Source organism: Delphinus delphis, chromosome 20, assembly GCF_949987515.2.
Source record: "Delphinus delphis chromosome 20, mDelDel1.2, whole genome shotgun sequence".
NCBI classification, from domain to species: Eukaryota; Metazoa; Chordata; class Mammalia; order Artiodactyla; family Delphinidae; genus Delphinus; species Delphinus delphis.
The window spans coordinates 6082630-6104003 of record NC_082702.1 but is presented as its reverse complement, the minus strand read 5'-3'; the positions used below and the strand labels follow the sequence as shown (position 1 = coordinate 6104003).

Genomic DNA, 21374 nt, shown 5'->3' with positions numbered 1-21374 from the left:
CCAGACCCACCCACTCCTTTCCCCCTCCAGCACTTCCTCTTTGAACACCCTGCCATTCTTAGGCCCTCTCTCCCCTCCCAGCCTTGGCCGGGACAGTTTCCTTTGCCTGAAAGCTCTGGCTCACTCCCCCACCCCCTCCAACCTGGCTTAACCACAACTTGTCCTTCAAGTCTCACCTTATCAAGAACCAAAATAATAATTACCCATTTGCTGTGGTCCAGGAACTGCGCGAAATTCTTCCCCTTCCCGGGCATTAGGAAGGGGAAGCATTCCCCTTCCGAATGCTCTGAGCTGGGTGTTTACAAACAAGGATACTAGGCTCAGAGACATCATGGGACCTGCCGGAGGTTGCACAGCCAGAGGGAAGAGCTTGGTCCACAATGGTCAGGCTGCTCACTCCTCCTGAAAGCTTTCCCTACCACCCCATGCTAATAATGGTTAAAATACAGAGTAAGCATTTTCTGCATGTCGGATATGGTTGTGAAAATGCTACATTAATTACCCTTCAAAACCCCATGGGAGGACTTCCCTGGTGGTCCAGTGGTTGACTCCGCGCCCCCAGTGCAGGGGGCCCAGGTTCGATCCCTGGTCAGGGAACTAGATCCCGTGAGCCACAACTAAGACCTGCGCAGCCAAACAAATAAATAGATATTTTTAAAAAAAACAAAAAAAACCCCATGGGGTAGGTTTTGTAGCTTTAAAATGGTTACAGGGTTTCCCTGGTGGCGCAGTGGTTGAGAGTCCGCCTGCCAATGCAGGGGACACGGGTTCGTGCCCCGGTCCGGGAAGGTCCCACATGCCGCGGAGCGGCTGGGCCCGTGAGCCATGGCCGCTGAGCACAGGCTCCGATAAAAAAAAAAAAAAAAAAGTTACAAATCCAACCCTCCTCCTACTAAGAAATAGGGTCTATCTCCCCCTCCCTTGGATCTAGGTAGGCTCTGTGACTGTCAGAGCAAGAGAGTACAGCACAAGTGGCCCTGTGCTAGTTTCTGCATCTAGGCCTTGAGAGACTGGCATACTCCACTTCCCACATTATAGAATACTCCCGCTGGGACGCAGCTGCCATGATGTGAGGAAGCTCAATCATCCCAATGGAGAGGAATCATGGTCCCTGGCCAACAGCCAGCTCAAGTCAACATCCCCAGCCAGCTTGCCAGGCACATGACTGAGGCATCTTGGACACGCCATTTGAGCCACCCAGACTGATGCTACATGGAGCAGAGGCAAGCTGTCCTCGCCAAGCCCTGCCCAAATTTCAGATTTACAAGCAAAATGAGTTTTGGTTTAAGCCACCAGGTTGTGGAGAGGTCTGTCATGCCATGACACACAACCAGAAGATGGGTATTATCACTAACTCCACCTGATGGAGGAAGAAAGCCAAGCTCAGAGAATAGGAACCTGCCAAAGGTCCTCTCAGAGCCAGCGACTGGCCAGGCTGGGAGCTGAACCCAGGGCCTTGGGCTCTAGACCCCAGGCCCCCAACCACTACACCAAGCTCTTACTATTTCGATCGTCCACATGAGGAAACTGAAGATCAGAGACAGGAAGTAACTCACTCAAGATCTCACAGCTGCTAAGTGTGAGGGTGAGGGTCTAAAATCACTATGTCTGGCTCCAGGCCCCCGCTCTTCATCCTCACACTAGGTTTTGACTGTCTGTTGCTTGTCTGTCTCCCCAACCAGGACCAGACCTTCCGGCCTCATTCCCTCTTGCGTCCCAAGTCTCAACAAGGGCCTGGCACCATTGTCTGTGCCCCCTTCACCATGGAAGCTCCTCACAGGCAGGGGCCGGATGTGACTGCCCTGGCTCCCCAGCGTCACCCAGCACAGGACCTGGCACACAGGAGACTTAAGTAAATGTTTGTTGAATGAATCAAAGAATGGGTTTCTGGGGAATGAGTTAACAAAGACAGACGCCGCAAGAGTCATGGTTTTATTGCCGGGTTTCAGGGAAAGGGCTCAAATGCGCCCAATCTCCTTCAGCTTGGCCACCAGGTCCTCTGTGGTCTCCACCTTGACACCGGCTGTGCGCTGGGGTGGGTCTTCCACGCTAATCACGGAGAGCTTGGAGGTCAGGTCCACGCCCAGGTCCCCAGCCTTGATCACTTCGATCTTCTTCTTCTTGGCTTTCTGCACATGGGAGGCTCACGGTTCACAGGGCTGCCCAAGCCCCTGCCCACACTCCTGCAGCCCCCTTCCACGGGTGCCACGTCTGCAGAACCACTCCCATTGGCTGAACCCTTCTGGACCTGCCCACTGGCCAGGGCACACGTGACCTCTTACAGGGCCACACCTGGTGTGGACAATTCCTGCTGCCTGGGATGCCCTGGGGAGCCCTCCTATCGCGGGAGACCACCTTTAGTCAACCGCCGTGGGAAGTCCTTCGCCGGCTGGAACGGACTGGCAAAGTCATTCTTCTCGCAATAATAACTCAATAGACTTTTGGCCAAGATGACCAATTGTACTCTCCCTGTTGGCTGAGATGATGACTCACTGAACCCTCCCTATTGCCTAGGAGGACACACGGAAACCTTCCTACTGGCTGAGATGACTCACTTGAACTCACCTACTGGCTGAGACGACTCAATGAACCCTCCTTGTTGGATGGAATGACATACTGAACGCCCCCTGTCAGTTGAGATGACACACCGAACTCTCCATTTTGGCTGAGATGACACATTAAACGCTATTGGCTGAGATGACACACTGGACTCACCCTATTGGCTGAGATGACACGTTAAACGCTATTGGCTGAGATGACACACTGGACTCACCCTACTGGCTGAGATGACACATTAAACGCTATTGGCTGAGATGACACACTAAACCCTCCGTATTGCCTGAGATGATACATTGAACTCTTCCTATTGGCTGAGATGACCCAATGAACCCATTCTAGAGCCATGATGAACAGTGAACTCTTCCTGTTAGCCATGATGGCCTAAATGATGCCTTCCTGTTGGTAATGATTACCGGGGGAACCTTCCCTGACAAAACCAAGATGACTTAATGAATCCTCCTTATTTGGCTAAGAGCACACAGTGAACTTTTCCCATTGGTTGGAATGACAGGGGAACCCTTCCTAGAGTCCAGTGAAGCCTTTCTATTGGCTGAGGTAACCAGCAAACCCTCCCTGTTCGCCAAAACAGCCACTGCCCCGCAACCTCGAACTCTCACTATTGGCAGAAATGATTCAGTGAACCCGCTCCGTTAGTGACCGGGTGACCCCTTCCTTTGGAGGAGACGTCTCTTGGGTCCTCTCTCCTCCCACCTGACCACCAGGGAGGCACTGGGCCTGCCGCACTCACCCGTCCCCAGGCCCCCAGTGGCCCACCTGCCAAGCACTCACCATGATGTTGGGCAACGTGGCGTAGCGGGGCTCATTGAGCCGCAAGTCAGCGGTCACCACGGCAGGCAGCTTCAGGCGCAGGGTCTCCAGGCCCCCATCGACCTCCCGTTCCACTTTCACCTTGTCCCCTTCCAGCGTCACCTGGGAGGCAAATGTGCCCTGGGGAGGGACAGCGTTGGGGGAGCACAGGTGAGGTCAACCCAGTGCAGGCACAGAGCAGGCCACTGCTGAGTGCACAGCACACGGAGGGCCAATGAATGAGAACAGAAGTGGGAGTCCCGCAAGGTGACCTACAGACATCAAGCTTAAAAACAGGAGGAAGCCACAAGAAGGGAACTCAAAACTCCAGGGGAGGGTCTTTCCTGGGACCCAGGGTGTAGGTCCTAATGTCCTGAACCTGCCCGTTGGATCACCCTTCCTTAATGATAATGAACATGTATGGAGTTTGGGGCACTGTTCTAAGCGACTGTATTAAGTCATCAGATCCTCACAGGAACTCTTTGAGGTAAGTGCTATTATCCCCATTTTACAGATGAGGAAAACTGAGGCAGAGAGAGGCTCAAAAATGTGTCCAGCCTGGTTCCACCTTTCTGTCCCCAAGAGCTCCCTTTGAGGTCCCTCTGCTGAGCCAACAACAGAGCCTTCTGTGTACCTTGATCCTCGAAACATCCACTGGGGCCCCCTCAGCACCCACTCTCTGGCCCAAGGCTCCTCTGCCCTTCGGTCCTGAACCACCATTTCCCGACGTGACCTACACCCTCTCTGTCTAACCAACCTGTTCTCTCCGTTCACTTATTCACTGGACAAATCTTTCAGGTCTTAGTTGGAATGTCCCATGAGCCCGGCTCTGGGGATGCACCATGAACACAACCGACAAGGACCCGGCTTTGGGGGGCATTTATCCTGCAATGAAGATCACCGGTAATCAAGTAAATACACAGTGGCCACTGGCCACATGTGGCTTCTGAGCATGTGAAATGTGGTTAGTTCCATCGAGGGAGGGATGGAATTTTTCATTTTATTTCATTAATTTACATTTTAAAACCAATAAGCAAGATCCATTATCATGATTGTGGTGATGGTTTCATGGGTGTGTAACACGTGTCAAAGCTTACCTAACTGTACACATTACACGTGTGCAGTTTATTGTACAGGTCAGTTTTATCTCAATAAAGCTGTTAAAAAAAAAGGATACTTGATGCAGTTATCGGAAAACGTTTAAGTCTGTTTGGAACAAGTTGGATTCGTGAATCCACTTTTTCAACAATGAGTATTAGGAATCTAAGTATTTCTTATGGAAGTTGAGCGTGTGAATTGAGATGTGCTGTAAATATAAAATACAACACTGGTTTTCGACGACCTCGTACCAAAAGCCAAAAGAATGTAAAATAACTCAATATTTTTTTTTCATTTTTTCTTTTTCGGCCACACCACACGGCTTGTGGGATCTTAGTTCCCCAACCAGGATTGAACCTGGGCCCTTGGTAGTGAAAGCAGAGTCTTAACCACTGGACCGCCAGGGAATTCCCAGCTCAATATTTTTTCTATTGATGACATGTTGAAATAATATTATCGATCTATTATGTGAAATAATATAGGATTAAAATGAATTTGGCCTTTTTTACTTTTTTAATGTAGCTGTGAAAAGCTTTAAATGACCCACATCGCTTGCATTTCTATTGGACTGGAATGGGAAATGTGGGGTTGGGGAGGGGGCGTGAGTACTTTCATAGACAGTGGGCAAGGCAGGCCTCTCCGAAGAGGTGATATCTGAGGAGAGACCTGGTGGGGAGTGAAAAGCCCTGAGGAGATCTGAGAGAACTCTGTTCCAGACTGAGGGAACAGTCAGTGCAAAGGCCCTGAGGCAGGGATGAGTGGTGTGGTTGAGGAGCAGCAGGCTGGGGAAGCGGCATGTGAAGGCCCACACCACGTGGCCTGGTGTCCTGGCTGTGCGCCCCTCCTTCCTGCCCACTGGAGTAGCCATCCTGCTTTACACCTGCCTCCCTCCAGAAGGGCAAGGACAGGGGTGGCTGTGTTCTGAGCCCCCAGGCCTGGCCTTCAGCAGATGCTCCCCACTCCGGCCTCACCTGTGGCCAGTCCAGAAATCCGGCTGTCATCTGCCCTGTCTGGTTACAATCATCATCGATGGCCTGAGTGGGGAAAGAGAGAAGACTGTACACTGATGGAGCTTCTCACGTACCATCTGGGCCTTTCTCTAGAATGCAGGCTGGCAGGTGTTTTCTCTAATGGGCCAGGTAGTAAATATCATAAGGTCTCTGTCACAATCACTCAGCTCTGCTGCTACAGTGCGCGAGCAGACACAGACAATAAGTGTCTATGTAAACAAACGCAGTAGCATTTCAACAAAACTTTATTTATAAAATCAGTGGTGGCCATGGACCACAGTTTGCTGACTCCTGGTCTAGAATGATCCCATGCCCTCACTTGGGCCCCGAGATAGGCAGTCACTCGTCCAGGAGTACATGAGGGCACCTGGCATCCCAGATGCCAAATCTTTGCCCGCTGTTTAAATAAGCCAGAGGCCTCCCTCTAGCCAAACCCTACGCCAGTCACACTAGGGAACTAGATGAATGGCACCTGGGCCAATGAGAACGTTTTATCCCTGACCCCAGCGATTGGTTCAGGGATGGACACGTGACTCCAGCTGGACCAATGAAGTACCAGCTCTAGAAGTTCTGCTGGAGTCCTTGGGAGAGATTCTTATTTTCTCTTGGGTTTGTTAGGCTGGTGGGATGTGAGCCTGGAGATACACAGAGTGACGCCAAGACAGAGGAGGGGGTGTGGAGCACGTGGGACTGGATCCAGCTGCGCCTGAAGCTTGTTACCTAACCTAATGAGCTTGCTGTTTGGCTTCACGATTCTGTCACCTACCTGCTTGCCCAGCAGCACCAGGTCCACCTTCTCCTTCTCTGCCAGCTTGGCCAGGACCCGGGCCACCTGCAGGGGACCCAGGCGATCCACCTCGGCAGCCGGCACCTCCACGTGGATGCCTCGGTCTGCACCCATGGCCAGAGCGGTGCGGATGGTCTCCTGCGGAGCGGAGAAGGGGCTTGACTTGGCTTCTAGCCCTAGGGGGACCCAGGAGCCCAGTCTCCAGCCCTCCTCCCTCAGACCCAGGAGTCCAGGCCCCAGTCCCTCCTCCCTTAGACCCGGGACTTGGGGTCCCAGCCCCTCCCCAGGCCCCCGAGCACCTGGCACTGGGTAGGCCCGCAGCTGACGGCAATGACTTCCTTCACCAGCTTCTTCTCCTTGAGCCGTACGGCCTCCTCCACGGCGATCTCGCAGAAGGGGTTCATGGAGTGCTTCACGCCATCCGTGACCACACCCGTCCCGTCGGACTTCACCCGTATCTGCTCAGCCAGGAGGGGAGGTGGCAGGGTCAGGGGGAAGCGGGCGAGAAGGCGGGGGTCGGGAGGGGGCGGTGGCCGAGACACCAAGCCTCGCGCAGGCTGGACGGGGACCACAGGGACCTGGAAAGGGGCAGGGCCTTGTCCAGGGTCCCACAGCTCCAGGGACAGAGAGGGTTAGAACTCACAGACGGGTGGAGGTCACCTTCTCACTCAGACATTCGCTGAGCGCCAGGGGCGTCTGCCATGCTCGTCCTACTCTGTGGCTGTTCCTCGGGCCTGAAAGAGTGTCTCTCAAATTTTTCTTTACCATAACCCACTGCGAGAGGTGCATGTTACAACATCCCCAAGTGTATTATAAATGCACGACACACATTTACACATTAATGTAAATACCAAGGCAATGTAAGGTTCGGTGATCGATGCTAACCCTTCCATTATACACCATACCCTGACATTTTCTGTTCTTTTTTTTTAAACTGCCAGCCTGCCACATGGTTTTCCTGACCGACACATGGTTAAGATCGAGTCTGAGAAACACTAGCATTGAAAACCTCTCTCTGCCAAACAGGCTAAGGTCAAGGGCAAGCAAACCTCGTCTATTGCTTTCCTCCCACGGTGAGTCTTCACTGAACACTGGCCCTGCGCTGCATTCCTAGGCGCCGCCGTGTGCGAGGCAGACAGGTCTGCTGGCCCGGGAGCTCCCGGTCTGGCACAGCGGGGCATGGCAGGAACAACCAACTACTGCTTCTGTTAGTTTCCCGAGGCTGCCGTGACGAATGACCACAAACTTGGTGGCTTACCGTCTCACAGTTCTGGAGGCCAGAAGGCCAAAATAGGTTTTGCCGTGAAATAAAGGTGTCAGCAGGGCTGCGGTCCCTCGGGAGGCTCGAGGGGAGAATCTATTCCTCGGCTTCTTCAACTTGGAGGGGCTGCCAGCATTCCTTGGCTTGGGGTGGTGTCACTTCACCCTCAGCTCTGTGCTCCATCTCCGTGCAGCCTTCTCTGTGTGTGTGTGTGTGTGTGTGTGTGTGTGTGTGTGTGTGTGACGAAACTCGACTCCTCTCTTATAAGGACTCTTGAGATGGCATTTAGGGCCCACCTGGGGAATCGAGGAGAACCTCCCCATCTCAAGATCCTTAAGTCAGTCGGGACTTCCCTGGCGGTCCAGTGGTTAGGACTCCACGCTTCCACTGCCAGGGCCCTGGGTTTGGTCCCTGGTTGGGGAACTAAGATCCCACAACCCACACGGTGCAGCCAACAATAACAAAAAAATCCTTAACTCAATCACATCTGCAAAGACTCTATCTCCAAAGAAGGTAACAGTCACAGGTTCCACGGATGAGAAACTTCATAGCCCAGGGGGGCCACTGTTCCGCCCACAATCCTCTTGGTAGCAAACAGGGATGACAGCATTGGCCACTGCAGGAGCATCCCGCAGGAGTCCTGTTCTAAGCAATGACATCCTAACCCACCAATCCTGGCAACAGCCCCGTGAAAGAGGACCCGTCGCTGTCCCTGCGGGCAGACGAGGAAACTGACGCTCCGAGTAGAAGCACCTGTCCCAAAGCCACACGGCCAGTCAGCAGTGCTCTGCGCCCCAAGCACTCGAGCCCCCTCTGCACCACCTGACAATTCCTGAAGGGGGGTCCAGGAGCTGTGAGACAGCACGATCGGGGCCCGACCCAGTCTGATGTTGGAGGCTATCAGGTAAGGCTTCCCTGAGGCAGTGGCACTTGAGCTGAACCTGAAAGAGGAACTGGCATCGAGTAGGTGAAGTGTAAGGGAATGTGCTGGGGGTGTGGGAGGAGCATGTGCAAAAGCCCTGAGGTTTGAGGAGTCCCAGGAGGCTGGTGTGGCCAGGGGAACACAGTGCGCTGTCAGCGAAGCTGGCAGGGGCTGAACCAGGGTGACAGGCACAATAACAGATCCTCAGGGCGCCCATATCCTAATCCCTGGAACCCGTGACTGTCACCTACATGGCAAAAGGGACTTTGCAAAAGTGATTTAAGTTTAGGATTTGAGAGAGGGAGATTACCCTGGATTATCCAGGTGGGCCCAAAGTAATCACAAGGGTCCTTACAAGTGAAAGAGGGAGGTGAGAGAGCGTCAGGGTCCAAGAGAGCAAACGCTAGACTGCTGATCGAAGACATAAGAAGGGGCCACAAGCCAAGGGACGCAGGTGGCCTCCAGAAGCTGGAGAAGGCCAGGAAACGGATTCTCTTCTTGAGCCTCTGGAAGCCATGCAGCTCTGCTGACACCTTGATCTTAGCCCAGTAGACTCATTTCAGACTTCTGACCTCCAGAACTGTAAGAGAATAAATCTGTGTTGCTGTGAGCCACTGAGTTTATGGTAACTAGTTACCGCAGCAACAGGACACGAATTCAACTGCGCAGGGCCCAGCAGGCCATGCCGGGGAGCTGGGTCTTGATCCAAAGAACAACAAGGAAAGGTAAAGAGGTGAGTGGATCCAACTTAAGTTTGTACAAGGTCGTTCTGTATCTCGGTGTAGAAAACTGGAAAAATGGCAAGAGCGGAAGTGGGGAGACAGCTGGGCAGCTGTTGGTCACCGAAATAAGAGATGACAGTGGCTCGGACAATCCAGCCACATGTGGAAGTGGATGGACTGGAGAGGTCTGTGGAGGTGAAACTGACAGGGTGCTGGGGGCAGGAGAGGGAAGAGTCTAGCAGGACTCTCGGGTTTCTGGTGGGTACATCAGTCCAGCGGGGGAGGATGCTGAACTAGGCTCTAGCCTGCGAGAGAGACTGTCAGAGAAGCCTGGCTTGGGAGCCTGCCTGGCTCAGGACCTCACCTCTTTCTTCTCCTTGGCTGGAGCAGACCTGGGCTGACAGCAGGGACTCTCTCTCTCTGCGACTATTTCCCTGCACCTGTTTCTCTGGGGCTGAAGGATGTGGTTGTTCCTCCCATCCACGGGACAGAACTGAGATGGGAATGTGGGATTCAGGCAGGGGTCCCCCAGTCTGGCTGCACCTCAGGGACCGGTAACATTAAAAGGAGGAAGAGAACGAGGAGAAGGACAACTCCCACTTTCTATCACTGTTACTTCATTTTGAAAAAGTCACCTTAGCACCAACAGTAAGGCTCAAACCCCAGAACTTAATAAATGCACTTTACAGAAACAGCCATGGAGCAAACACCATGCACTGAGTCCATGTTTTTTTTTTTTCACTAGAACCTGGGCTGGGCATGTCACCCAGGATTTCCCCAGAATTTCCCAGACACGCCCCTGGCTCCATCCCTCACCTCCTTCCCTGGTCATCTTCCTCAAACTGCATCCCTCCTAACTCTTCCCGCCCCCTTCCTCTGTTTCTTTCTGGAGCAGGCCTGCCATATGACATATGCTGTACTGATTAGCTGTCTTCTCCCCAGCAGAACGTCAACTCCATGAGGACAGGGATTTATGGGTATTTTGGTCATGACCACATCCCCAAGGTCTAGAGCGGTGCCTGGCATGTGGTGGATGCACTGGAAATATTTGTCGGATGCATGAATGAGAATTTGCTCACAAGAGTAATGCATTACATCCTGCACCTGTCCGTTCATCAAACACTTACTAAACAGCATGGAAACTAACAGGCCAAAGCCCTGTCTTTCATGAAAAAAAATAAAATCCAAGATGGGAGTTTCCCCTTTATAAATAGGAAAGCAGCCCATCAGTATAAGGGCTCACTGGGAAGCCAGGGGGCCCAAGAGAGGGCCTCAAGCCTGCTCCGGCCCTGGCAGGACTCTCAGCCCCAGACTCCTGACCCCCAAGGAGGAAGGGTTGCGAGCTCTCCAGCACCAGGGCCCGTGCCAGCTCACCTTCTCCGGGGAAGACCTTTGAAGCCTGAGTTGATTTCAAGCTTCAAAAACACTGTTTAGTTAAATTACGTAAGTCGGGAAACCATGGTTGGCCTGAAAAATCAGTGATGATCCTTTTTTTTTTTTTTTTAATAACGATGTTTTATAAATTGAGGGAGATGATTCAGTGAAGCTTCCAGGCTTTCCCTCTAAAGGTGTAACAAATTAACTCTCAACAGAAACAGCCAGAGGGGACCTCCCTGGTGGTCCGCTGGTTAAGACTCCGCGCTTCCAGGGCTGGGGGATGGCGGAGCATGGCTTCAACCCCGGGCTGGCCGCGTGCCACAGAGCGCTGCCGAAAGAAAAAACGAAAGAAGGAAAGAAAGAAACAGCCAGAAACAGGAGGCAGGCAACCTCCAAGGGCTTTACAGGTGTCACTCATCTAACCGTCCGGACAGCCCAGGAGGTGGGTGACTGCCACCGCCACCCTCATTTGCTAGATGGGTCAACTCAGGCACAGAGAGGCCAAGCAGGTGACCATGGAAGGCCTCATAGACAAGGTGACTTTTTTTTTTTTTGCGGTACGTGGGCCTCTCACTGTTGTGGCCCCTCCCATTGCGGAGCACAGGCTCCGGACGCGCCGGCTCAGCGGCCATGGCTCACGGGCCCAGCCGCTCCGCGGCATGTGGGATCCTCCCGGACCGGGGCACGAACCCGTGTCCCCTGCATCGGCAGGCGGACTCTCAACCACTGCGCCACCAGGGAAGCCCGACAAGGTGACTTCTGAGGAAAGTCTGGAAGGGAGTGAGGCAGCAATGCTGGGAACACAGAGTTGGGTCAGACCTTGCACACCACCACCACCCCCTCCCGAAAGGAGCGGCCAGTCTGGGGGCAGGGGGTGACAACTGGGCAAACAGAGGATCTCAATCCAGTGTGGGAAGGGCTGAGATGCAAGCCCAGGGGGCTGCAGGAGCGCCCAAGGACACATCAGGGTAGCCTGAGGGGATGGGGGGGCGGCGGCTTCCTGGACGTGGCGATGCCAGGTAATCCCTACACCCTATTACAATCAGTGGGATCAGAGTTAGGCAGGACAAAGGAGGGATGAGAAGCAGAGGGGGGAAGCGGGGAGCTGTAAGGGCACCCAGGCAGAAGGCACAGCAGGGGCAAAGGCCCAAGGCAAGCAGCAGCCGGGTTTGTCAGGAAAGTATGAGCAGCTGGGAGGCACAAAGGGGTGATGGAGGGCCAGGGGGCCAGGGCTGGACCACGAAGGGGCTCGAGCACGTGGCGGAGGGGCTGGGACTTTGTCCTCAGGGTGCTGGGAGTGGCGGGATGAGCGGAGGGGGCCATGGTCAGCCCTGGGGGCAGGAAGCCCCCCACACGCAGGCTGGGAGGGGATGGACTGGAGGGGAGAGACTGGGGAAACAGGAGGAGACAGCGGTGAGGGTTCAGGTAGAAGAAGATGAAGCCTGAACTGCTGCAGAAGAGGGAGCAGGGCAGAGAGATGGAGAGGGCAGGGGGGACGGGGCTGAGAAACGACAGGCTATGGGAGACGAGGGAAGGAGGGCTGGGGTGGCGTCTGGTTGGTGATTAAGGTAGTTAGCAGCGTTTGAATCACTCGTTTCAGACACATCCAGGGAGATGCCCTGGGGCACCGTGGGAGGGGCGGCCCTGCCAACACTGCGAAAAAGGACAGGAGCTCATGTCAGGAGGAGTTCACACTTCCCCATTTGGCACAAACACCAGAAGCACCCATGGGCCAGGTCCTGGGCGGCGCAATGCTGGGACCCAGAGCTGAGTCACATGTGAGCCTGTCTGGCGGGGGAGACAGATATGACCCCAGACATCTCAGGCCAGGGCCCAGGGCTACGGCAGAGGGGGGCAATGGGAGCCCAAAGGGACAGTCAGAATGGGAAGGAAACCAGAAGAATTGGGTCCCAGGACCCCAAGACGAGCCTGTCCCCCAAACAAGCAACCCCCCTGCCACACACTGCCAGAGCTGTCATTAGGCCAAGTGGCTGCTGAGTGAGAGCAGGACTTGGTTGCATTCTGACCTGACGGCGGCTACAGCTGCCTAGCCGGGTGATCCGGCAGCCAACAGCACCTCCACAGGCGTGTCCTCACCTGTCCAACAGGATTAACAATATCTGAACAGGGGAATTCCCTGGCGGTCCAGTGGTTAAGACTCTGCACTTTCACTGCCGTGGCCAGGATTCAATCTCTAGTTGGGGAACTAAGATCCCACAAGGCACGCAGCATGACCAAAAAAAATAAAATAAAAATCTAGACGGTATTGAAAGGACTGAATAGGCTCATCTCCATCAAGGACCCGGAACGCTGCCTAGTGCACAGTAAGGACCCACTAAATGTGGGTTGTTAATGATGCTTAAGTTTTCATGCGAGGGTCAGGCCTCCAGGCCCCGTACTGGGCAATGCTGGGGACACAGAGGTGGACACCTGGTCTGATGGGCATTGCGGGGTGGGGACATACACGGATGGACAGTCACTGCCTTCAGTCTGGTTTAGGCCAACTACTGAGACAAAGTGGCTTGAGGGACTGTCTCTGATTTATCTCTGTCTGGACCATCTTCTGTCTGGGGACAAGTCAGGCCCTCAGAGACCTTGCCCTCCACCCCTCTCATGGAGGGTATGCTCTCATGGAGCTTACCATAAGCTATACCACCAACTTGTCAGACTGGTTTTCATCTCTAGCAAACACACTTCTCCCTTCCCAGCGTCTCCTCACTTGCCCTGGGGCTGTGATAGCTTCTGGGTTCCCATAGGACCTCCATGACAGCACTTTTTCTGTGCTCAACAGTCAACTGAGTGTGCAGTGCAGCCGAGTGGGTGAAAGCCTGGATTGTGTGCAAAGCACTAGCTGGGATGAGGAGTCAGAGGGACCTGGATCGGAATCCCGGCTGTGCCCCTTCCCAGCTGAGTGACCCCTCTGCGCCTCAGTTTCTGCGTGTGTCAAACAGGAACCACGGCTCCTCCAGCAGGTAAGAAAAAGAGAAGGTAACTCGCCCTGCACACAGTTCTCAAGACAGTGAGTACAGAACTGGCGGAAGGGGAACGGGGTCATGACCCAGAAGGGCTGGGTTTGAATGAAGAGGGATCGGGCGTCAGAACCTCTCAGTTCTTGACCTTTGCCCTCAGGTGTGACTTTGACGTTTGAGGGAAGAGCTGCAGAGGATCAGAGGTACCAGAAGACCCTCATACAGTGTGCGCTCTTGACCCCGGAAGTATACGGCCGCGGGGCTCAGGGAGGAGGGAGAGGGGGGCCCGGTCACCTTCACGGCGAAGTCGATGACCCTCTTGACAGCCACAAGCGCGCGCAGCTCCGCCATCTTCCCTCCGCGGCGACCCGCCGGGTCAGTCCTCACCCTCGGCCTCACGGTCCGGACGCCCCGCCCCCTGTCCTTCTCTGCGCCGGCGCCCCGCGCCACCAGCCAGTCAACCGCTGCGGTGCCCGCCTCCGCGCCCCGACAGAGGACCAATCAGGAGGCCTGAGGGGAGGGCGGTGCGGCAAGCGGATGCGGGCCAATGGGGAGAGGATCCTGGGGAGGGAGGCGGAACCCGGAGGGGAAGGGAAAAACTGCTTTGTGAAGGGGGCGTGGCCGAGAACTAGGGGAAAGGTCTTGCGGGGGAGGGAAGCGCGGCCAGGGAGGAGTTTCAACGAGTAGTCCTAAGCTTTTCCCAGTGCCCTAGGATTAGCCCTCTCCCCTAGTTCCACCCCTCTTACTCGCCTCTCCGAGTCGCGGTGCCTATGTGTCCGAGTCCCCCCATTCTCTCCATGCCCGTGTTCGTCATCCCCTCTATGATCGTGCCTCTACGTTCCCCCATATCCGTCCTCCCCCGTCCCTGTCTCCACTTTTCCTCCATGTCTGTGTCCCTACATCCTCTCCACGAGCCCTTGTCCCCTCCTGACCCCACTACCCCCTGTCCCTGTTCCCATCAAAACTCTTGTCCTGTCCATGACCGAATCTCCGTTCCCGTGTCCCCCCATGTCTCCACGTTCCCTATAGGTTCGTGTCCTTACTTCCTCCCTGAGCCTCCAGGTACCCCCGTGTCCGCGTCCTCAGGTCCCCCAGAAAGGCACGTGGAGCCGCGGCAATGGAAGCAGTTCCTTTATTCTGCCCCAGGCAGCTGCGGTCATAAGCACACGGGGAATCCACTGATGGCATCCGTGCTCTGCATGATCATGTCCGCCAGCAGAAAGCAGAAGCCTGGCGGGAAGGGAACGGAGGGCGGGTGGAGGAGGGTGAGTCCTAGGGCGGATGGTCGGGAGGGCCCCGGGGACTGGGGTTTGGGGCTCCAAGGGCGTTTCTGTCGGGTCCACGGGAGCCCAGAGTGGAGTGTGTTCAGGAGTCCCTGGGAGGTCATTGTGGTGTTTCTTGGGAGGACAGCTGGGGAGTCTCTGCAGGGAGGGGGGGGGTCCTCGGGGCAGTCTCCTCTCCACCCTCTTCCGTTATCCAGGTTACCCGCGAGAACAGAGAAGGGTAAAGCCAGCCACCCCGAAAAACAGGACCAGGAGAAGAAGACGTTTTTCCCTGCATTCTTCACTGTGTAGCCTGTCAGGGCGATCAGCTGCAGCAGGCCTGGGCCCCGCCCACCCGCCAGGTGAGGGTGGCCAGGGGGCTGCACCCAGCCTCACCCTGACCGCGCCCACCGCCTCAGACCACGCCCTTCTTGCCCGCCCTCCCGTCCCTGCTCTACCCCCTCTCCCTGGCCCCGCTCATGACCCCGCCTCTTTAGCTTCTCCCCCTCGGGGCCCCTACCTCCTCCAGCTACCAGGCCCACCCTATGCCATCTCACCGCAGAGGAAGAAGATGGCACTCGTGGTCCGGCCCCGCGAGTCGCCCTCCTGGCACAGAATCCGCAGCCCCATCACCAAGCCCACGATGCTGCAGCCCGCCGCCAGCACCATGCACGCCCCGGTCACCGCCAGCATGGCTGGGGACAGCGGGCCGCATCAACCCCGCTGGCGCCGCTCCTGGCCACCACCCCCATCCGCCGGCTCCGAGCTGGGAGCAGAGTCAGGGTTTTGGATGGGGACTTGGAAGTTACATCGTGAGCGGCGGTTAATGTTGCAACAGGGAGGCAGGTCCCCGAGTTGGGGTTCCTGGTGGCCTGGTCACGGAGGGACAGCTGGATCTTAGGCTGAAGTGGAAGGCCTGGGGGCGGGGGCACCGCAGGATGTGCCCGGCTGTAGTGTCAGGAGAGGGGGCCAGCTGTGGTCAGTGCTGGGGGGCTGTCTGTCCAGTAGGGGGGGAGGGTCTGACAGCTGGGCGGCGGGGCCTCACTCTGGCAGGAGATGTTGGAGCAGGTGCCCCCGCTGCACTCCTGCCACAGGCCACTGTGGCCCCCAGAGTAGCGGATCCAGTAGTTGGTGGCCATGGACAGAATGGTGAGGATGTTGGCCAAGAAGCCCAGCAAGGTGCCCCCGCTTTGAAGGCTCCGCTTCACCCCCATGCCAGGGAGGCTGCTGCCGAGGACCACACATGCAGGATTGGCCAACGCTCCTCCCACCCCCAGGTCCCTGAGACCCCCTCCTGCATGTCCCTCCATATCCCAGATGGCTACCCCTGCACCCCTGCCTGGTGCCCCTACTTCTGGGACCACCCCCCTCAGGCCCCTCCCAGACCCAAGACCACCTGCCCCCTCAGGCATCACTGCTTAGGAACCTCTGCCTTCCAGAGACCTCCATCCCCCAGTAGACGTGACTTTGGCCTGTCCCTTGCCTTCCCCACCACACACCCACCTAAATGACTCACCCACAGCTCCCAGGGCTTCTCAGACAGAGCCCAGAGGGTGGGGGAAGGGAGACTGGGTCTCTGTGAGGCAGCAGGAGTTCCAGAACCCCCTTCTCTAGTGGCCATTTAAAGAGATAACCACCCACCCACCCATACACACACACACACACACACACACACACACACACACACACACAGAAGCAGCTCTTCTGGCAAACTGACAGCTCAGAGTCAGGTGGCAAGTCTGGGGGACCCTGAGGGCCATGACATGGTAGCCCGTGTCCTAGAAGCTGCTCTTCCCTTGACCCCATAAGCTCTCCTGGTCCCCAGCTCTCTGTGCCCTCCCAGGCCCCCATGCAGCCTCCTGCCCCTCCCTCCACTTCTCAAGGCCGGTTCTCCTGGAGAACTCCATTCTGCATCTTCTTGCCAGGTGAGCTCCAGTGACCACTGATGCTCTGAGAGCACCCCACACTGCATCTCCAGCCCAGGTCCTCACCTGCTTCTGACCACCTCCCAGACCCTGACACCCAACCACATCCCCACTGATCTCAGCATCTTCCACCAAACCAGGGAAGACACCATCACCCCATCCAGCTAGTTGGACCACACCCCTGGGCACTATCCTCGCCCTCTTCCTGCCCCTCACCCTACAAAGCCCTTGGATCCCTGAGTCCAGTTCCTCCCACCCCCTGAAACTTTCTGGCTCCTTTCCTCCTTTCCCTCTCATGCCCTGGCCCCAGTGCACCCTTGTCCTGTCTCATGTCCCACCTGTTGGATTGCCAAGCTCTTCTCTCCCCTTCAAGCCTCCCCCATGGGCCCCAGAAGGAGCTTTCTGGCACCCAGGCCAGACGCTGTCCCTCCCCTGCTCACACCCTTAGCTCTCCATCACCCTCAAGAGACAGTCAACTGCTGGGCTAGAGGTGCTGCCTCCTACCCGCCTCTCCATCCTCATTTCCCCTCCCGCTCACCTTCTACAGTGGACCACAAAGCACTATTCTCCATCCCCTGAGAACTCCCAGCCTCTCCACGCCTTCACCTTAGGGTCCCTCTGCCTGCATTACCTTCCCTCGGTATTTAGGTGTTCCCTAAACACAGTCTCCCCAGAAAGCTCACCTCCACACCACACCCCTCCTCCAGACACAGCCAGTCTTCCTGCCACACCCGCCCTGGGCTCTGCCTGCCCCCACCGGACTTGGAGCCCCTGGCGGGCAGGGCCTGATCTGACTCACCTTCAGCGTCCCCAGTGGGAGGCCCAGCAGAAAGGATGCACTCAGGAAAAGCCAGCTGAAAGAGTGAATTTGTTCTTTTTCTTTCTTTATTTATTTTTTGGCTGCACCCCGCGGCTTGCGGGTTCTTAGTTCCCTGACCAGGGATTGAACCCGTGTCCCCTGCAGTGGAAGCACGGATTCTTAACCTCTGGACCACCAGGGAAGTCCCAAGAGTGAATTTATTAATGAAATGAGGAAGGCGCGCTAAGGGTGACAAAATCAGAAGGGGCAAAAGAAAAGAGCTAAAGGGAGAAAGACAAAGGGAAGAAAAGAGATAGAGGATGGAGAGACAAGGGCCCTGGGGCCAGGCCCGAGCCCACACTGGTTCCCACTCTGGTGGGAGCATCTCTAGGGCAGGGCAGGTAGCAGGATTGACTCCTCTCTGGGTGCCCAGTGTCATCCGCCGTGGAGCTGCAGTGTCGCTGGCTTCTGTTGTGGTAGCATTAACCTCAGAATAACCAGATCCCAGCAAATTTTTATTGAATGAATGAAGACACAAAGGAAAGAGCTTGCAGACGCTGGGAGTCAGGGCAAGAAGGAGAGCCAGCTGTCTTCATGGTTCCTGATGACGCCTTCAGAGAATGGAGCGCCAAAGCCGTCCTGTGGTTCACACGGCCTCATAGCCAGGCCGGTGGGCCCTGTAGTGAGCTCCCAGACTCAGGCCACCTGGGTTGGCAGAGAGAAGTTAAACCCTGGCTCCTGCCCTGCTCCCTCAGAGCCCCCAGCTGGGCCCCTATCCACCCCTGGAACTCCCCAGGGCAGCAGTCACCTGCACAGAGAAAGAGGACAGTTGAAACCCAGCCCAGGTAGAAGGACCAGGAGAAGAAGGAGTCGATCTGGGGGTGTCCAGGCTGCTTCCACCGCTCGATAGTGTAGACCACCGTGGCCACTAGCAGGGAGAGGGCTGGGGACGGAGACAAGAAGGATGGCTCAGGCCCTCCGCGAAAACTCACCAGGTCCCAGCGCCCCAAGCGCAGCCCGGAGTCCTTACCTGCGGCAAAGGCTATGAAGGTCGAGACAATGGGGCCGCGTCCAGCGGCAGACAGTGAAGGGATGCAGGACATGACCAGAAAGCTCACAGAGATCAGGCCCCACAGGACAGCCAGAATGCAGAAGCTCTGTGTCACGCGGATATAGCCTGCTCAGAGACGGGACCGCTAAGTGCCCGTCCCCTCAGGCCCTTCCCCACCCTTCCCCACGCTCCCCCTTACCTTCTACTGAGCCCTGATCTCCCCTTGGCCAGAGGCCCGAGTGAGACGAGGAGCTGGGCCCCTCAGCCACAAACCAGAAATTCGTGCTCAGAGCCACCAAGAGAGACAACAGGCCCAGGGAGCTAGTGAGCAGGGCCAGGGACCGGCAGGGCTCCATGGGGGCGAAGGCTGGGTTTCTGGGTCCCGGGTGATGAAAAGCCTGGTGATCCAGATTCCTGGGTCTCTGAGAAAGGAGGAAGTTCTGCCCCCCGGACTCCTGGGAGAGTCAAGCAGTTGGGGCAGCTGGGGGACCTGTGGTCCTTCAGATCAGACTAGTTTGGTCTCACCCAGTTCGTGGCGGCTGACTCGTCACACATCCTCTCTTCCCGGCTTGCATCGGCACCCGCCCCCCACCCCTCGAGGTTCTCCTCACAGTATATGGTGGGGGGAGGGCCTTGGAGGTGTCACATTGTCAGTGGTTTGGGTGGGTAGAGTGTGTCTCTACAGACGTTTCCATACCTCCTGCCCTCGGAGCCCTCCACACCAGAGGGGGCTTCCTGTAAGAGGTGAGAGAGAGGCTTGGGAGGCCCAGAGGTGGGGTGTGGTGAGTGAGGCCAGGGTGTGAGTTCAATGGGAGGGGGAGGTGTAGCCAGAGGGGACCGTTGGGGGATGCATCATTCTTTCCTGTGGGTTCTGCAACCTTCCGTTCTGGCAGACGGGGGCCCCAATTCTAGGGTCTCCATAAAAGGAGGGGGAAGGAGGCTAGGATGCTTGGGGCTGAAGGAGGAAGCTGCTAGGAAGCCTAGACTCCAGGTCCTGAGCGTGGGGACACAGACTCCCGGCTCCTTACTTAGAGCTTATGCCCAGGGCAGGTAAACAGCGATGGCAATTCTGAAAGTTTGTGGCGGGAAGACACGCCCACATCCTCATCTGATACATGAGTTCACACTTAGTGCTGTTTCGAGCAAGGCTTTCCGTCTGGTGTGCTTCATCAACGGGATCTGGGTTTCTGTGGTCGGGGAGTGGGAGTTGGGGGTCAAGGATGTCAGTGCAGGACTTTCTGGCCCTCCCCTCACAGCAGCATCAGGTCCTGGGCCCCACCTCAAATAGAAGGTGAAGGTACCACAGCCCAGGTGGAAGGCCCAGACAAACTTGACCTCTACGAAGCAGGAATGACCTGGGAGAGGACTTCTGTCCCGCAGATGAACTGAGCTAACAGTCCCAGGACAGCTGGCGAAGGGGAGAACCAGAGTGACCCAGGAGGCTCTGTCCTCTTCCTTGGTTGGAGACTCTAGTTTGCAGGCCCCCATCCTTCTCCCAGATGCTCACCAGTGGGGTAACTGGCCGCTCCTGAGGACAGGCTCCCAGAAGGGGATCCAGGTCCTGAGCAGCTGGGGTGCCACTCCCAAAACGGCTCCTGTGATTAGCTGCCGGACCAGCTTCGGGAAGTCTCAGCTGAGGGCACGTGGTGATCACACGCACAGAACCCATCTGAGATCTTTTTCTCTCTCTTTTTCTTTTCTGGCCTCACTACATGGCTTGTGGGATCTTCGTTCCCCAACCAGGGATTGATCCCGGGCCCTCGGCAGCGAAAGAACGGAGTCCTAGCCACTGGACCGCCAGGGGATTCCCCCCATCTGTCATCTTGACCCCATCCCAAACCCAACACCATCCTGACCGCAGGCAGCTCCAATCCCATCCTTAGCCCCATCCCTACCCTCCAACCCAGCCCCATTCTCATTCCTAACAACAAATTCAATCCCATCCTTTTATTTATTTTATTTATTGGGGTGTGTGTGTGTGCCACACCGCATGGCGTGCGGGGTCTTAGTTCCCTGACCAGGGATTGAACCCCAGCCCCAGCAGTGAAAGCGCTGAGTCCTAACCACTGGACAGCCAGGGAATTCCCTCAGTCTCATCCTTAACCCCAGTTCCAATTCCAAACTCCAGCTCCAACCCCAAATTCAACCCATCCCAATCCCCAAACCTAGGGGCTTCCCTGGTGGCGCAGTGGTTGAGAGTCCGCCTGCCGATGCAGGGGACGCGGGTTCGTGCCCCGGTCCGGGAAGATCCCACATGCCGCGGAGCGGCTGGGCCCGTGAGCCATGGCCGCTGAGCCTGCGCGTCTGGAGCCTGTGCTCCGCAACGGGAGAGGCCACAACAGTGAGAGGCCCGCGTACCACAAAAAAAACAAAAACAAAAAAAACGCCAAACCTAACCCCAAAACACAACCCATTTCTCAACCCCAACTCCATCCCTGAATTTAACCCCATCCCTATCTTCTCACCTAACCCCATTCTTATTCCCAAACCCAACTCCAAACTCAACCCCATCCCCAAACCCAAACCCATCCTCACCCAGACGCTTAACCCTCTCCTCACATCCATCCCCACACCAGATGGCATTTCCAGTCTCAACTCCAGCCCCAGTCCCACCCCCACTTCCTTCTTCATACTTCTCCCCGACCCTGTAATTCTTACCTCAATCCCAGCACACCCCCTCCATTTTTTATCTTCATCCAACCTCCAGGTCCAAGCCACTGGAGGACTGAGAGCAGAGCGGGGGACATGATTTGAATCATGTTTTAATAAAAATTCCTTTAAAGTCTAAAAACAATAAATGCTGGGGAGGGTGTGGAGAAAAGGGA

The 21374-nt window shown here is 56.1% G+C and overlaps 3 protein-coding genes across 5 annotated transcripts; all 3 read right to left on the bottom strand.

Moving 5' to 3' along the window:
* Positions 1–1911: 1911 nt before the first annotated feature.
* ETFB (electron transfer flavoprotein subunit beta) lies at positions 1912–13957 on the bottom strand. The gene is made up of 6 exons (XM_059999798.1): positions 13807–13957; positions 6561–6719; positions 6241–6399; positions 5436–5498; positions 3349–3507; positions 1912–2129 (listed from the first exon to the last, which is right to left on the bottom strand). Exons 1-6 carry the CDS (start codon positions 13861–13863, stop codon positions 1959–1961), a joined length of 768 nt encoding a protein of 255 aa, XP_059855781.1. The 5' UTR covers positions 13864–13957; the 3' UTR covers positions 1912–1958.
* A 711-nt stretch (positions 13958–14668) lies between these two features.
* CLDND2 (claudin domain containing 2) lies at positions 14669–17537 on the bottom strand. The gene is made up of 5 exons (XM_059999821.1): positions 17499–17537; positions 15820–16001; positions 15332–15469; positions 14998–15114; positions 14669–14742 (listed from the first exon to the last, which is right to left on the bottom strand). Exons 2-5 carry the CDS (start codon positions 15986–15988, stop codon positions 14669–14671), a joined length of 498 nt encoding a protein of 165 aa, XP_059855804.1. The 5' UTR covers positions 15989–16001; positions 17499–17537.
* A 394-nt stretch (positions 17538–17931) lies between these two features.
* On the bottom strand, positions 17932–19057 carry NKG7 (natural killer cell granule protein 7). Of its 3 annotated transcripts, none has more exons than XM_059999808.1 (4): positions 18749–19057; positions 18529–18675; positions 18307–18441; positions 17932–18203 (listed from the first exon to the last, which is right to left on the bottom strand). In XM_059999808.1, the coding sequence occupies exons 1-4, from the start codon at positions 18903–18905 to the stop codon at positions 18145–18147; spliced, it is 498 nt and encodes a 165-aa protein (XP_059855791.1). In that variant the 5' UTR covers positions 18906–19057; the 3' UTR covers positions 17932–18144. The 3 variants fall into 3 exon arrangements, with proteins under 3 accessions (XP_059855791.1, XP_069396309.1, XP_059855790.1); XM_069540208.1 differs by having other exon boundaries at positions 18529–18655; XM_059999807.1 differs by having other exon boundaries at positions 17932–18675.
* Positions 19058–21374: the final 2317 nt, after the last annotated feature.

Excerpts from the sequence above, each read along its gene's own strand:
- ETFB (XM_059999798.1), bottom strand. The coding sequence starts at position 13,863 with ATGGCGGAGCTGCGCGCGCTTGTGGCTGTCAAGAGGGTCATCGACTTC. Across the intron at positions 6,400-6,560 it reads GCGGGCCTACCCAGTGCCAG|GAGACCATCCGCACCGCTCT; the intron begins GTGCTCGGGGGC and ends TCCGCTCCGCAG. Across the intron at positions 2,130-3,348 it reads CCACGTTGCCCAACATCATG|AAAGCCAAGAAGAAGAAGAT; the intron begins GTGAGTGCTTGG and ends TCCCATGTGCAG.
- CLDND2 (XM_059999821.1), bottom strand. The coding sequence starts at position 15,988 with ATGGGGGTGAAGCGGAGCCTTCAAAGCGGGGGCACCTTGCTGGGCTTC. Across the intron at positions 15,470-15,819 it reads CTCCAACATCTCCTGCCAGA|CCATGCTGGCGGTGACCGGG; the intron begins GTGAGGCCCCGC and ends CGCTGTCCCCAG. Across the intron at positions 15,115-15,331 it reads TGCCATCTTCTTCCTCTGCG|GCCTGCTGCAGCTGATCGCC; the intron begins GTGAGATGGCAT and ends GGCGGGGCCCAG.
- NKG7 (XM_059999807.1), bottom strand. The coding sequence starts at position 18,905 with ATGGAGCCCTGCCGGTCCCTGGCCCTGCTCACTAGCTCCCTGGGCCTG. Across the intron at positions 18,676-18,748 it reads AGATCAGGGCTCAGTAGAAG|GCTATATCCGCGTGACACAG; the intron begins GTAAGGGGGAGC and ends GTCTCTGAGCAG.